This window comes from Photinus pyralis, unplaced genomic scaffold, assembly GCF_008802855.1.
Source record: "Photinus pyralis isolate 1611_PpyrPB1 unplaced genomic scaffold, Ppyr1.3 Ppyr1.4_LG4, whole genome shotgun sequence".
Classification (NCBI taxonomy): Eukaryota; Metazoa; Arthropoda; class Insecta; order Coleoptera; family Lampyridae; genus Photinus; species Photinus pyralis.
In genome coordinates, this window is record NW_022170511.1 from 16565567 (window position 1) to 16582117 (window position 16551).

The window sequence follows — 16551 nt, forward strand, 5'->3', positions numbered from 1 at the left end:
TCACAACAGTTTGCGAACTGGTTTGAAAATGTGTTCATAAAACATACAGCAAAACTAGAGGGAACTAAGCTCTTAATATTTGATGGTCATAACTCACACCTTACTATTCCATTAATCGAAATGGCGTGTGCAAATAACATCGAGCTTTTCTGTCTGCCGGCTCACACATCTCATGCATTACAGCCATTAGACGTCGGTGTGTTTAAAAGTGTGAAAACTGCATGGCGCAATGTCTTAAAGGATTATTATCGAGATACGGGTTGCAAAAATGTTGACAAAGTCACAGTTCCTTCACTGCTAAAAAAACTAGTCGACAAAGATTGTTTATCTAGAGCAAATGCCATTGGGGGATTCGAGGGTGCTGGTATTTATCCTCTAAATCAGGAGAAAATATTACAGAAATGTGAAACATCAACTGTGTTGTCTACTCAAAGTGAAGCTTCTAACTCTACACCTCGCGATCCATCAGACGACATTACTTCCTCTACTTCAACTACAACTGTTCAGGAAGATTCTGATGTTTCTCTGAGGAGTTTGGAACTCTCACTTTTGACCGCATTAAAAAGACAAGAAAGGCCACGTGAAAACCAAAAAAGAAATAAAGTCCGCCGAAAATTTGCTGAGAGCCTCACTAGTGCAGAGGTGTTGGAACGAATGCGTTTTGGCCATAATGAAAAGGGTTTGAAGAAAAATAATAAAAGGCCGACGAGGAAACAGACCAAAAAAACCGACAGCAGTTCTGAGAGTGATGAGGTGATTTTACCAATGGATGAAGATTCTGATTTAGATGCGTCAGAATTCGAAGACGAACAGGATGAGAATCACGATCCAACAAATTATGGTTGATTCTTGGATTCTGGTCAAATTTAATGTTGATAACCATCGTGCGCCTAAGAAGGAAGTTCATCATTACGTTGGAAAAGTAACAGAAATAGTCTCAAAGGACCATGAAGTCGCGGTTACATTTTTAAGAAGAAAGGAAAAGTGTTTTGTTTATCCCAACGTTGCCGACGAAGCCACCGTATTGTTTACAGACATAGTTAGGGTGCTCCCAACACCTAATATTCGGCGAGGAATGCACACATTTAATACAAATTTGTTATATGTTGATTGTGGAAAAGAAATCATCATTTCTTAAGTATTTTATGTTCAAATAAAAAAATAAAAATTCAAAATAGCATTTAGTCAATTTATTTTATGTCAATGATCTACTACAGGCGTAAACATTGACTATTAATGGAGATATGATATAGTGTCAATGTTATCGCCATAGGCGGGGGTTTTAAAAAAAAAAATTTTTTTTATTGCTAGATAAAGAAACGAATCGTGAAAATTACTTCGGGGTATTTCTAATATAGTCCTATCAAAGGGCGCGGAAAATTCCCACAAATTTTTCCGTAGATTTCGCATGGCGTTCACCAAATATTAAAAAAAATCTGCATTCTCATCTTCCATGCTAAAGATACCCAACGGTATTATATTTAGACGTATCCGGAATTGTAAATGAATTCCTTTCATCATAAAGGCACTGTAAGCACCAAAATTGTACTTTTTCATAAAATGATCGACGATCTTTCATTTTTCTCTCTTGTAACATTGATAAAATTGTTATGTTTAAAATTGATAGATATAATTGATTTGATGAAAATATCCATGTATTTTAAATGGATTAGTGTTTAAATTAACTCTAGGTTTAGGATGCCAAAAACTGAACTAAATATATGTAAAGTTTAAATGTGTTTCGTTTTACACTAATTAATTGTTAAAGTAGGTAAACTAAATGTGTTTGACAAATTTTTTAACACTAGCACTACCGTATTGAAGTGTAAATTGCTAAGATTTGTACAAGTTACATAAATATGAATTATGCCCGTGTATTAAAAACGTGTCAGCGTATAAAATTTGAACGATGCTTTAAGGGAGGTGTTGCAAAATTTATTTTTTCTCCAACCACCTGAATAAGACGCTATTTTGTGACAGTGTTCGGTACGTAAAATTGACGTTTTGCGGATTAATCGTTTTCACCATGGCAACTGTACAAAAAGTAGATACTTTTGGTCCTAGTACCAAAAAGAAATTGACCTTGAAAGTTGGCCAATTAAAAAATTACAATCACGGAGATATGTCACATTGACATCGTTTTACATTGCAGGTTATAAGATATTTCTATACATACAAATCAAATCTTTTTGCATATAAATGCAAATAATGATGTCACCTATACGTATGTACATGTATTGAAAATGATTTACGCTCGCTATTTTTATTTAAACCATGTGTAACGTAATTTACATATTCGATGAACGTAATTTTAATACGTATACAACCCGCCGTCGCGCGTAACGCCATCTACTTCAGACCCCTTGCACTATTATCTGTCATTTTGAATTCAAAATTTGAAAAAGTTTATTGCAATTAATTTTAATTAAAAAAACTGTGGTAAGTTTTTTATTTCAATACAAAATATAACAATATTAATTGTGTATACAATAAAATGACTGAAACTGATAGCGACATGGATTGCACTCCGCCAGAGATTATAGAAACGGCAGAACATGCTACCTCAAGATTTGCTCCCTACAAAGTCGCGAGAGGTGAGAAGTAAGAAGTCAGAACGAATAGGTTATAAGTTAACCTAAAAACTAGAGTGGCATGACACGTGAGGACAAGAAAGCAGAAGTTCTTATACTAGTAGTGAAACTGTGACTGAATCTAAATTCGAATATAATTTGAAGTAAAGGGGGTTGGAGAAAAAATTTTATGTTTTATTCGTACAAAAAATGCGTTTTCGGGACTCGGAAGGTTGCTGGACTCCGCTAACGCGTCGTCCAGCAACTATCTTCCTCGTCCCGAAAACTGACATTTTTTGTACTAATGAAACAAATAACTATTTCGTACTTCCGAGACTAAAGTGACAACTTCACTCCATTATGACAAGTACTGAAGTGTCACTTTTTGTCCCGCCGGGATTAAATTTGGACGAAAATCCCGGAAGGATGAAATTACTAACAAGGCAATTTCAGTAGGTTGTTCCACATTTTGTATGCGGCACTACTTCTTAAAAGCATCGTACTGCTGCTCATAGTTTTTTGGATTTCGGTGGTATCAATTCTTTACCTACTTTGGCTGCTCTTTTATCAATATACACCTTTGTCACCCACCACCAAAATTATGACACTAGCAATGACAGTTTCCAAATTATTTTGTTACCATAGCATAGGGATTGTCGTACCAACGCAACGTTCCTATGGTAACTTGTTAAGCAGCGATTTTTTGAAAGAACGCGTTCTCTAACTCCATACATATTTAAGTGTTTCAGTTTCGGAAGTACAAAAATATCGTATATACCTTGCGACTGAAGTAGTGGTCTTAATCCCTCAGGTAAATTTTACTAAACTAAACTTTACCTTCGGGATTAAAAGTACTACTTCAGTCCCGCGGTATATAATATACTATTGGAAAAAAGTATTGACGCAGTTGATACGATCTGTTGGGTTGCGGTAGGAAATTAATTCACACTATCAATTTTCTTTTTTGGTGTAATTTAATTCGACCCTGTTGGATATAAATTTCAACGCCACGTTGAAAATTGAGGATGAGGTTAATAACGTACATTTTATTTTCAGACTGAAATTGCCAAGAGACTGAATGCCATAATAGCACAAATCCTACCTTTTTTATCGCAAGAACATCAACAACAAGTAGCAACAGCAGTGGATCGAGCGAAACAAGTAACCATGACAGAGCTGAACGCTATAATTGGGGTAAATATTTGTTTAATTTTAACTGCCTCTCGCTATTACACACTGATTGTAAATGTTTGTTATGTTTTACCTAAAAAACGTCGTTTCATTAAAAGTTGACGCTGTCGTAATTTAGAACGTCTGGAAATTTATTATTTAAATTGGACGAAGCGGGCGAAATGTAATAAACTGCAAAAGGACTACCCTCCAAACTTGCAGGTTAATAAATTCGATAATTATAATAAGGTTGCTTACGTTACCGTGACAATCTATCTCGAGTAATCGAGCAGCGAAGTGTATTAACCATTAACCGTAATTGGTTGAAAATTGAAATTCGTATCGCGTCAAATTGTGATGGGGTTTGTAATTCGCATGCAGGGTGTATCGGCGAATAGTGTATCGTTTTGGGGTGGCGGCGCGGTAAAGGGGAGAACAAGCGAGGGATGTACAAGCACGTGTTTACCGATTGTTTGCTTTTCTGGTTTGTTGATTCGCACTCTATATTTTAACATTATTTACTTTTTTCTGTCGTTTATGCGGCTTGTGGGGTTACGGCCGAATTTAAATTCAATCTTAAAAGATTACCCCTACTTTGTCTTTTTTAAAAGATTTTTGCCGGGCGCATTGAGGGCGGTGCGGGCGCTATGTAAATTAGTTGCATAAAAATTACAAGGAAATTGCGGAAAACATAAAATTTGTAAATGTTTCACGTACAAAACCGAATTCGAGAGGAAAAATTTTTTATCGTCACAAAGAAAATTGCAAGCAGGCAGAAAATTATTCATGCAGACTGTAACAACACTATTAACGCTGATGAACAAAAAAAAACGAAGCGTTTTTCAATTAATTAAACAAGCAGCTCGGGAGCTGGAAAAATGTAATTATAATGAAATCCATCATCCCCAAGCGGCGCAACCCTCTCTGCCGCTGGTTAGGAAGTAAGGGGCGCCAAAAAAATCAATTTGCAAGCTCTCAGCAACGCGCAATTTAAATAATGGCTGCTTCAGCGAGTCAACTACGTTTTTGATGCTCAGGTAGGGATGTAAGTGAATGATATTACTGGCCGAATGGATTTCCACCCAGATAAAAATATAACTTCTTGTCACGTGTCTTGGATCCATTCTACTCAATTTAAAGTTGAACTTGCGTTTACACTACATTTACAGTTCACAAGTCCTTTGCTCTTATGGAAACAAGTCTACATACCGACGGCGGCGTTACGCTTTAAAACATGTTTTTCTTTTTGAGATGTTAAAATATCTCTCATTGACTAAAAACTTTGTAACTTACGAATACAATGAATGACATTTATTTTTAATATTTTCAGCAACAAAGGCCGGACCTACCCAGATTACTGCAGCAAATGCACGCTCAGCAACTTCCGACACACGCCGCACCGCCAATACCAATGATGCCACACCCAAGCCTTGCTGGGGCACCTCCAAGCTCGGCCGCGAGCTTACTTGGCCTTTCGGGTGCTTTAGGAGCTCCCGGACAACATCCACTTTCCATGTTAGCCGCTAAGCCTGATTTACATCGGTCAGATGATGTAAAATCAACTAGTGGTGAGTTTTAGGTCTTTTATGTTTCAGTTTTTTGGTTGCGATTAAGCAACACTTTTTAAATGTTTGCTATTTCTTTTTAATATTAAGGGAGTTCCATACACTATGTACGTTTGACAGTAATTTATTGTTGCGGCGCGGCGCCTGGTTCGTACAATTCGTTAGCCAAGCAAAAAATGTTTATTAGCTAAGATGAGACAGACGGACGGGCAGGTATGAACCAAGTTATTCGCCTAAAAACCAAGATAAATTCATTTTATTGTTGATTCTTCAACGGCGTGTGTTGGGATGTGGAATTAAGGGAATGATGTTAGTGTTGCTCTTGCTTTTGGATTCCATGTGGTACACTACCCCCACTCTGGGCTTTGCAATCGTTTTTTGAGAAAATATAGCCAAACAAACCATCACATAAGAAGCAAGAAACATGATTTTGGCGTCCGTTATCAGTATCTTATAAGGATTCCGTGATTAGTTAGAAAATGAAGGTGGCGTCCGCTGTTGTTTTTGTAGGCCAGTAGAATAAATCCATAAAATTTTTGGACCACCCGTTCCCATACTCTCATTGAAGTTGAATAAATTTTAAACATCTATGAAAAACGTGTTATTACACTATATTAAACATAGTACGATAGCACTCCTTTGTACTAATATTGAAGCACAATTTATAGTTATAAGTATGAAGAAAAGAGAAAACTAGTTAAGAAAGTGGTCACTTGCGACCGACGAAAGCGCATTTTTCCCGTACAAAATCAGTAATAACTCGGAAAGGAAGTGACCAATCCAAATAAACTTTTGTCGTTCTGGTCTCTGGGCTGTACTACACCATATAAGAAAGAAACCACAACGAAAAAGCTTAAACTGGAGGAATAGTAGTGGTACAGACGGACAAAGTGCGGACAATAGCATTTATTTTCTTTTTGGAAAATGTGCTAAAAATAGATATACATTTTTTTGCTGGACTGATGTCACATTCATTGACGTGGAGAAATATGAGTGGTCTTCTGATATTTGCCCGTTTCCCTTTCAGGTTTTGAAAAAATATATGTTTCCTGATGGTGTAGCAAACTGATAAGACGTGCTTTATTCTTGTCATTGGGAAGGGATTGCCCCTGAGCCCATCATTAAATCGGAGATGACCTCAGGAGTAGTGTATGTTTTGCTTCAGCGGAGGCGCTCGGCAGATTTTATTTTCTTGGTTGACAGGTCTTCTGGGTAACCAATTAAACACTACACTTGCTGCGCTTTGGTGGGATTTTAGTTAAATATAATATACACAATAAATGTCACTTGGTCCACCTTTAAAGTGGAAATTTACGGAAACGGGTGATCCAAAAAAACCACTATTGATCTTGTCGAACGCAGAATTTATTCCTCTATAACTTTTGTGTAGACCACTTTATTGATAGATGGGTTTAGATGGTACGGCTAAAAAGCAGAAGTTACAACGAACAGTTTTCATAAATTAATAAAAATAAATAAATGAAGCCACCACTAAACCAATAAAACCTTCTGTATCCGTGCGCAAAAACTGTTTCATAATTTTGTTCTAAACTTTGCAAGGCATTGAGTTTAAGTCTTTTCGAAATAAAGTATCTGGTCGAGGTCGAGTTTGGACAACTAACATTGTAACTTACATTACGGTTTTGAAAGGGTGTTAAACACTACTTTTTGATTCAGTTTTACAAAATCAGAACAGTCATACCTGAAAACCTAGGTCAATTCGTTCGGGATTGAATGAGGTGCACCAAACATTCCCGTGGATCCTCGATAATCAAATGGTTTCATTAGAAATTCATGGGATTTTTGCGGACATCCCCCGAAACAGAGCCTACTATAAGTACCTAGTAGGTAATCTTAAACACTTTTCGGAAATCCGAAAGTTGCATAACTCTTAGGAACCGTTTTTCGCACTATCGGCTCCGTAGTACTTACATTTCTTGAGAGTGAAAGCGTTGTAATTTATTCAAAAAATTTAATTTGGAAGAAACAAATCGCAGCAAACGCATCAGTAATGAAAAAGTTTGTAATATGTTCATTTATAACTCTACCAAGCGGCAGATTTAGGTAATATCCTCCTACCTCGAGTTACCATGACAACGGTCCCAGACAAGCGGACAGGTCAAAGTATGATCTCTGATCTCATAATAATGATTTCTTCGTAAATCAATTCGGAAGAGGAAGCGCGCCCAGGGTGTTATCATGCGTTGGAGAAATACTTTACTGTTCTTTACCGTAGGGCATTAAGACATGAAGGTGTCAGGTGAAAGCTTATTGTCCTCCCCCTGTATTACTGCATTCTATGGCCCATGATACCCTCTCAAGGTGGAAAATTCGACTACTACAGTTTTCAAGGTAGTGCCTTCGGACATTTTCAGCAGAAGTTCATAGCACTAGTACTTTACGTGTAGGCAACTTGAGTATGCAAAACCCGATGACCGCATTCTGCCAATTGATTTCAGTTCAGAAAAGCTTGTAGATTAATAATTCGGATGATTTGTGAATTTTTTTTATTAACAATTAACCTTTAATTATGTTTATTTATTTAAAAAAAAACTAATAATTGTCGCTAAAATAATTATAAAAATAGATATACAGTGAATTTTTTTTAAATGCGAACATAGGAGTTTGCATGTAATGTAATTTCCCTAAGATCGATTTAAAAAAAAACACATCAATCTATTGAGTAGTTCAAATGAGTAGTAGATACAATTGACAGCTGTCACATTTTTTAAAATACCGCCGTCCAATTTAATTACGAAATCGGTTAGGTTATTGCCTAGAATGTCAAGGAGGACACTTCGAACATTTATTGTAATTGTTTTCGGTATTTATTTTCTTATTTTCTTCATTTATGTATTGAATAGATCAAATTAGTAGTATACCAGGTGCACATGACCTACAAATAATTGAAGGTTGGTTCACAATGAGTTGTGGTGTCAGCGCGTGGCCTGTGAGGTCAAGTGATCGTAAGAAAAATGTATCCTAAAGTTGCTATGGCCTCACATGAATCCTTTAAAAAAATCTTACCGAGTGCTCTTCATTATAAAGACTAGAGTTGCTGTTCATAGTCACACAAGTTGCGCGATTTGGGATTGTGAACCGCGCACACATCATAGATTGATGTGTTTTTTTTTAATCGAACATAGGGAAATTACATTGAATGCAAACTCCTATGTTCGCATTTAAAAAAAACTCACTGTATAACATGCGCTCAATCAACTAACTCGCAGCGGAAGAGGAGGGAGTATAAAAAAATCCAATCAATAGGTTTCCGAATTATTGCTTTACAAGCTTTTCTGAACTGGGATCAATTGGCAGAATGCAGTCCTCTGGTTTTGCGTACTCAAGGCCATCCAGCCCCCGGTCTATATCGTTTACGAATACATTTTTACTTGGTTAATAACAATTCAAATTATTCAAAACATTTGGTTTGAAATCAGTTCCTTTATCTTTTGATATTGGAATATTTTGGTACCTTTTCTAGTTCTAATAGAAAATACAAAATCCATACACCAATTTTCACAAAATGTAACGTTAAGTGTAAATATTTCATAAAACGGCGTTAAAGGTGCTCACGCACCCCCAACTATACAAATACAATACAAATATACAACAAATTTGATCTCGACGAAATTTTGTTCCAAACGCGTTTTGGAATATGACTCAAATTGAAAACTTTTTTTTACGGAAATATACGTTTTAGAGCACCAGGAATCCGAATCAAACAAAATCTCGATGATGTCGGTATGTCTGTACTCTGATTTCCGGTTAAATGGCTGAACCGATTTGAACGAAATTTGGTACACATATTTCTATACAGAAAAGGAAGAGCTGAAAAGATTTTGGTAGACTGCCGTAGGTGTGCTAGCCACAGCACATTTTTTTGGTAATCTCTCATAATTGCAATTGAAAGTGCGTTATAACTGATAACTTCAAAAAGTTAAATTGTGCTTTAATTTCCATATTTTATTAAATCGTAGGGTGTTTTTATATAAATAGAGAATAGCTAGCTTGGTTAAAAAAGAAACCCTCATTTTTTGATAAAATTAACGAAACCTACGTAACAAAATGAAAGCAAAGCTTCTTTATTAGGCGGATTGTATTCGCACATTTGGTTGGTCTGCTTTCATTAGATGTGAGAATTGAAATTTGTCGAATTTGGTTTGATTAAAAAAAATGTCTCGCCCGGAAACGTCCAAAAATAATAACATCACAACCATTATATCAACTACAGCCAAAGTTAGAAAGCACAAATTGCTTCAAATTAGAGCTGACATTAAAATTAAACTTTGTATGCCATAATTGAAAGTCATGCGTTCGCCTGATTCTGTTATATATTGAGAAATAAGGAGCAACTGAATTGTTTCATTCGCTTAATTTAGCTAGTTGAGCTTAATAGATTATAACTTCATACGTGGGTGGCATTTAAATAATTTCTTGTTTTAGTCATGCCGTTAAGTGTAATTAAAGTTTCCACACGCGTTCATCGTCCAAATCTATGCAGTTGTCCGAATTCTAAATTAATCTCGAAACTAACGAGAGTGTCTTACAAATTAGTCTATCAGAGAAATTAGAGCAATTTAAACCATCAATTGATTTTAGTGTAGGATTTATCATCTACTACGATTCTTGTGTTGGTCGCCGCTATATGAAAGTCGCATTTTCCATCAATCGTGAATGTAAGTGACCTATTATATTCAATTAAGGCATTTTAAGTTTTTAAGGGTCCATGATTGCGATTGTAAGATAGATCCTGATGATGATTGCATCGAAACTAGTACTAATAATTTAAATTTTCTTAATTGTCTGTGGGGATGGTTTGGATTTTTAAAAGCCTGGATAAAAAAAAAATCAAAATACAAAATAGAGAAAAAAACATAACTTCAGTTGGATTTCTATTTACGAAAAGCGTTTTCGGGATATGAATAAATAAAATATGTTTGTATTATTTGGCTCAAAAAGGCAGTTTAATTGATATCATATACACACATTGTATGAATGGAACTCCCTTAATTTTTATTTTCTGATCATGACTTTATTTTTGCATTTTCATTATTAAATTGCAACTGATAAATTACTGTGGATTTCACATAAATCGGTTAGGGCAATATTCAGACGCTAATGTATTTTCCTTTTGTTTCATGTTCTTTTCGTTCACGCGCACTTTTGGACCGTTGTGGCTCTGTTGGCTATTGCAGGGATTAATTCTGCCGAGGAACGTCATGTAAGTTTACTAACAACAATATAACCTAGCTTTATGAAAGCTAATAACGCGAAACGATTAGATTTGAATAAATTATGCCTCGAGATATTACATTTTTAATTTTTGCTGCTGTAGAAGGGTGCAACCCAAAATTGAACAACAACACCAACATGTAGGGGGTCTAACGTTGGGCCTATTATGAGGGACTATAACCGAGGGGTAATAACTAAAGCGTTACTGTAACAAGCGGGTCCTTAAACAGATGTAGAGGGTAAATGGAGGATGGTAAAACATCCCTGGTATAGTTAATTCCATAATAGCATAATAGAACATGTGACGGCGTGAACTCGTGTGCATAACTAACCCTCTCTATAGGAGGGTATGTGTCATCAAAATGTAATATGGGTCGTAAGTGTATAGAAAAACCTGGTGTATTATTTGCGCACGTTTAGATAAGGCCTTTTCGCGTTAAAACAAAAAAGCTTGCCGATAAAAATTTCCCAGTTTCAGTACAAACATGGAACAGTTGTTTCGATACAATCCCGTCTCTAATCTTGAAGAAGCTCTCCCTTGCGAGCCTAATGCAGCCGTGATTTGTCACCCCTTATTAGGGAAACAACCCCTGTTTTACACCCTGGGGTTATGTGCGTCGAGTGACACGAACGGATGTGACTAAATTGTAGACACTGCTGGACTTAATTGAATAATGCGCACTTTTTGACATTCGACAATTTATGACGAATTATGCACGTTTTTCTATGTCCGATTTGTTACAAAGATACGATCGATTGGTCCATCACTTTTTTGGTAGCATCTAGCACATCGTGGGAAAATTCGCCTGTTTCGGTTAGACGCAATCGTTTCCACGAAATCATTTAGGAATGCTTGAAGCGAGGCTCTCCTCGGTTGCGCCTTACATTTATGTAAAGTTATATTTATAAGGTCGATGTTATGCAAAGGGAAAGAGAAGCAAATTAACCCTCAAACCGCAGCGCACACAATACACAACACTAGCTGCGGTTTCGCTGTAAACTCATGAAGCCGGCGGTTAGGCCGTGGTTTGAAGTGAAGCAAGACACCATATCGCGATTGAGCCGGAGTAAATCCACCCCTGCAATAGGAATTGTTAATAAAGCAATTCGTAAACATCCTTGCCTGCCGTGCCACCAGAAATCATAATGCGAGGAGGAACATGCAAATGAAGGCGCAATTACCGAAATGCCGCAAATTCTCCGGATACAGCAGCTGGTTACCATAAAATTATTTTGTTTCAGTTGGGGTAGACATGAAAGTGGATTTAATATGTATATGTTCTGAATTTGCATAGAAGAGGATGCTTTATAAAGTAAATAAGTAATTCATTTCACTTGTAGATTATTAATTTGAGAATCTTAAAAGAAAACGTAACACTTTCTAAGTGACAAAATGTTTTATCCTTTTTATAGTCGAAATTAACATATCTTTTTGAGTCTCGACATTTCGTGCGTTTATAGCTCTACTAATTGAGCTTGCTTACTATCTATATACTAGGATCACTTTAATATTTTCGGAACAGTAGAGAAACAATATACCCACTCCCTACGAACTTCAATTTCAGCAAACGATGGCTCTTTGTGCTAAACATACTGGACAATCGGGGACTTGTTAATGCCCCGTTGGCATAGGCAACAATGCCATGAAGGGTTTTTTTGGCATGCGGAAGAGAGATGTAACGAATCAACAAAGTTGCTCACTAAATCGCCAATTGTGAATATTTCAATTAGTGACTATGCACAAGCACATTACTGTTCGATTTGTTCCATTGAGTTTAAGAACTATTTGATCAGAAATAAAATTTGCAATCAATGTTTCTATCCTCGACCATAACGAGCCACAAGGACAATATACAGGGTCGCAAGTCTGTATTGCGACCTAGCACTTGTGGCGGCGCGAAAAGCTTTTCATTATTTTGAATAAATCATACATACATAATTTATTTGCCAAAAAATAATGGCTCACAGTGAACTTTTATCCCGCAGACTGTAATACTTGTTACTCATACGCGATTGTGAGCAACAGTGGGTTAAAAAGTTCTCCTCATCTCTCCCGAATTGATTAGCGAACAGCGCCCAGAGTGATTAGCCCCAGGAGTCGGGACCCTGTCCTTGTGTTACCGTAATTCCATCTGCGTGCTTTCTCACACTTCCACGAAATTGTTTATTAAAACGGATGGAAGCCGGAAGGGGCAGCAACTCGGGCAGCAATCTGACATTACCTACCATGATTTCCATTCTTATTCTTTTGGAGGTTACCGGTTTACATTAATTTTAACAAAAATTCAACTTCAAATCTTAGTTCACCAGCCAAGGAAAAAATAAAAATATAAATAGCATATAAAGTACACTTCACCCCCACCCCCACCTACCAAAGTGGAGCATTTATATGACTGTGGGGGTGTCAGAAGTGGATATCAACAAAGGAAATGTGGTAGCCCCCGACAAGATGTTACTGATGGTGGAGTTAAAACTTTAAACACGAATTGCGGGTGAATGGGACTTTGGGAGTGGGTACCGTCAAAGGATATGTGGTAGCCTTGTTACTTTCACTTTGGGGGAATATAACAAAATTGCCTTTAGATAAGCACACGGTACGCTCAGGAAAAGTAAATGTAGCAAAAGAAAATATAATAAACCGGATAGTCGCCACTTACTAAATTATTAAATTTCAACAGAGAAAAAGAATAGGGGGAACAAGAGAGACTAAGAGATCCTTACGCTGGTCTTGATAAGCTAAAAAAATAAAATAATCGACAAAGTAGAACATTAACAATAATTGTGGCCCCTAATTGAAGATGATTTAATAAATGATCTCAAAGTATTACAAATAGAAAACTGTAAGATTAGATCTAAAATGTCAACGTTAAAATTTAACTTAATTTTTAGCAAAAAAAATTCGTAGTCAAGATCGATATCAAAACAGGCTTCCGCAGAAACCAACGGAGCTATATAATTATAAATTACTATTCAAACAAATGTAGTAATTAAAATTCGATTGTATCGAAAACCAGTATGTAATCAAACGTTATATCAAGGAGTCGTCGCAAATAAAATATAACATTTAAACTCTGGTCTTAACGGCCTTTTGAACTCAAAAGGATGCTTTTCTGTTATCTGTAACGGATTAAATACACAAACAAAAAAACAAGAGAAATAGTGCACATACATATTGCTATAACAATGTCTATCGTGCGATACCATTTCGATACTAATCAGGTAACACGAATAGTAAAACCGTAATTAACACTCAATAAGAACCGCTAATTCAATTTACCTACTAAACAAAAGCAGAATTTTTAATGACGACGAATTGTCCGCACAAATCGGATATATAATAAAAGTATAAACGTGACGTTAACTTCAAGAAAACTACGTTACTATGCCTTCTTATAACAAACTAATCTGAAGGGTACAACGTAATCAAACTAACAGGAATGAATCATCGGAGCGACAAAATTATGTATGTAGAATTAGAAGGATCGAAGCAGTTCACAAGAGCAATACTCTCCAAAAGGTTTCGTAAATATTTGCAGTTAAACAGGGACAGTATTCACGTATATTCGAAGTAAGTAGGTTGGTCGCCCGCGGTTTGCACCAATAATATCGATATCTATAGATAGCAATAATCAGGTAGACAATAATGAAGAAAAGAGTAAATTAGGATAAAGAAAAGTAACTACGCAATTGTAGGTAAATACCGTAAACGGCCTTAGAACTTAGACAACAAATCACAAGAGAAAAACGTCATCAACATAGAGCTATTAAAAATTCTTTAAACAGGCATGACGAAAGTCGAAGAAAAATGGCGTGCATCTTCTACAAGTATATGATCGAATCTGGTTTCATACAGGGAATGCCTACGCAGGAAGAAAACAGGATCACGGAAACATCTGCATGACCTCTAGCGGCGAAAATAAAGAACTATTGCAAATGAAACCTATAATACTCATCTAACTACATCTGACTAAACAGGGTTATAAAGGAAATACCTAGATAGTGTAAGAATAACACTTTAAATAAGAGTATATTTAAATTGTGAAGTAAATGAACGTTACAGCCTTCGACAAGTTCTTATTGATAGTGGAGTCAAAAACTGGCTAATAAGAATACTAATCTGCCTCACAAAAATGCGTTTCGTCCCTGCGAAGACTATTTTTTTAAATTTAAATTGTAATACGGGAGAGATGGTGTTGGTGGGCAAAAGGGTAACAGTACCTCCGAAACGTCACAGTGTGCTTATGTTTTTCCTATACAAAACTTGCCATTGATCAAATTAAACCAAAAGTTTTGCTCTTTAACTGCATCATAACACCAAAATATTACAAATGAAACCAGAGGAATGAATATTTTTTTTACGTTTTTGTTAAAATAGCTGGGCGAAATATTCGCACTATTTAATAATGGTCCCTCTTTTATAATTATCCGAAAATCCATTTGGAAAAAATTAAAAAAAGATGTTTTTCAAGGCTGCAATCATAAAACTATAGGGATATTACTTTAAAATTCAACATATTTTGCACATTCGATGACAAATACTTTACATAACGTTTCTTTATAACGTTGTGAATCACAATATAGATTGTATTATTAGTGCATTATTATCAATGATATGTCTTTAACCGCAACGTTGTTCTGGTAGTCATAATTATAACCTTTTATTGTAAAACACACATTCCAACTTAGTTTCAAAATCCCCAAACGTGTCATACCTTTAATAAAATATCTGAACATGTTATATAATACGACTCTTATGCATATAAAACAGTTCTTTATTAAATTTATTTCATTGCTACATTACTTATATGTTATCTTGCGTACCTATTATGATTTATTATTTTGTTATGGTGTCTACACAATATTTGTTTGGTGTTATGTTGTTTTATAAATTTAATTAATTTAAACTTATGTTATTAACACTGTGCCTTTGCGTCTGTTGGTTGAGTAACAATAATAAGTAAGTAAACAAGTAAATAAATTGCTTTTTTTGCTAGTTATTAAAATTGTTTAGTATCATACAGAAAGGACATGCCCCCAATTGTAACCAAGAAATACCTACACTCAAAAAATACGTAATTAGCATAATTTCCCAGGTAATTTCCGAATAAGATCCACCTTTGACTTTTGGGTGGTTATGTTGCTATAGTCTCAAAAATATAATTAAGTGCGTGTGGTGTCAGGATTAAAAATATTGTCCAGGAATAATTCCATTGACTGTCTTACAAATAATTATGTGTAACTGGCAATTTAACCGCTTTTAATGTTTCGTATAGTAGGTAAGTGAATGTAAAGAATAATGATATTCAAGAACATTACTTTTTACTCTGACTACCCTACCCTCTACCTCGTTACAAAATTTATAATTATTGATAAAAATGTGTTTTTACTTCATAGATAATTCTGTTGAAGATTAAATTGTTTGCGGAAGTTATATTCGCCCACACTTTTCCTCTGATTTCGAACAACATTACATATACGAAGGATTTCCCTATTGTTCCTCGTAATTAATAATATACTAATGAATTTAAGTACAGCAATATAAGTACCTTATTATGTTTCCGCATTATTACTTCGGATCAAAAATTTCAACTTCGAAAATAATCTGATTTGCTATATTTGTTAACGAAGACCAGAAGATCGCATAAGGGAACTGTTCATTTTTGGCAATAAGTACGTACCAATATTTTTTAATGTAATTTGTACGTTACAGGTTTCGGTTAATATAAGTTACAAGTTAGAAAAGTTCATAGTTATGCGAAAAAGGAATCTATGAGTACGTATTACTTATTGTGGCCTGTAAATTGGCTGCTAATAGTTATATTAACCTCACCAATAAAAAATTGGGAGGTAATTGAATTTTTGACCTAAAGATGGCTTACATCAAAAATTCGAAACATTTTAGCTGCAATGTACTAATCATATCATTATTTCATGTGCTTATATCGATAGACCTCTTCCCAAAATGAGTAAATCACAAAAACAATTGAAGATAAAAAAAAAAGCTAGGGTGG

General features: G+C 35.5%; 1 protein-coding gene across 1 annotated transcript in view; it reads left to right on the top strand.

Annotated features, from left to right (window-relative positions):
- Positions 1-16551, top strand: part of LOC116167571 (transducin-like enhancer protein 4) — a 91102-nt gene that overhangs the window by 63993 nt on the left and 10558 nt on the right. Inside the window, exons 5-7 of the mRNA XM_031482961.1 lie at positions 3627-3764; positions 5071-5308; positions 10504-10529. Of these exons, the coding sequence (XP_031338821.1) occupies positions 3627-3764; positions 5071-5308; positions 10504-10529 (402 nt within the window). The remainder of the gene's footprint in view (positions 1-3626; positions 3765-5070; positions 5309-10503; positions 10530-16551) is intronic.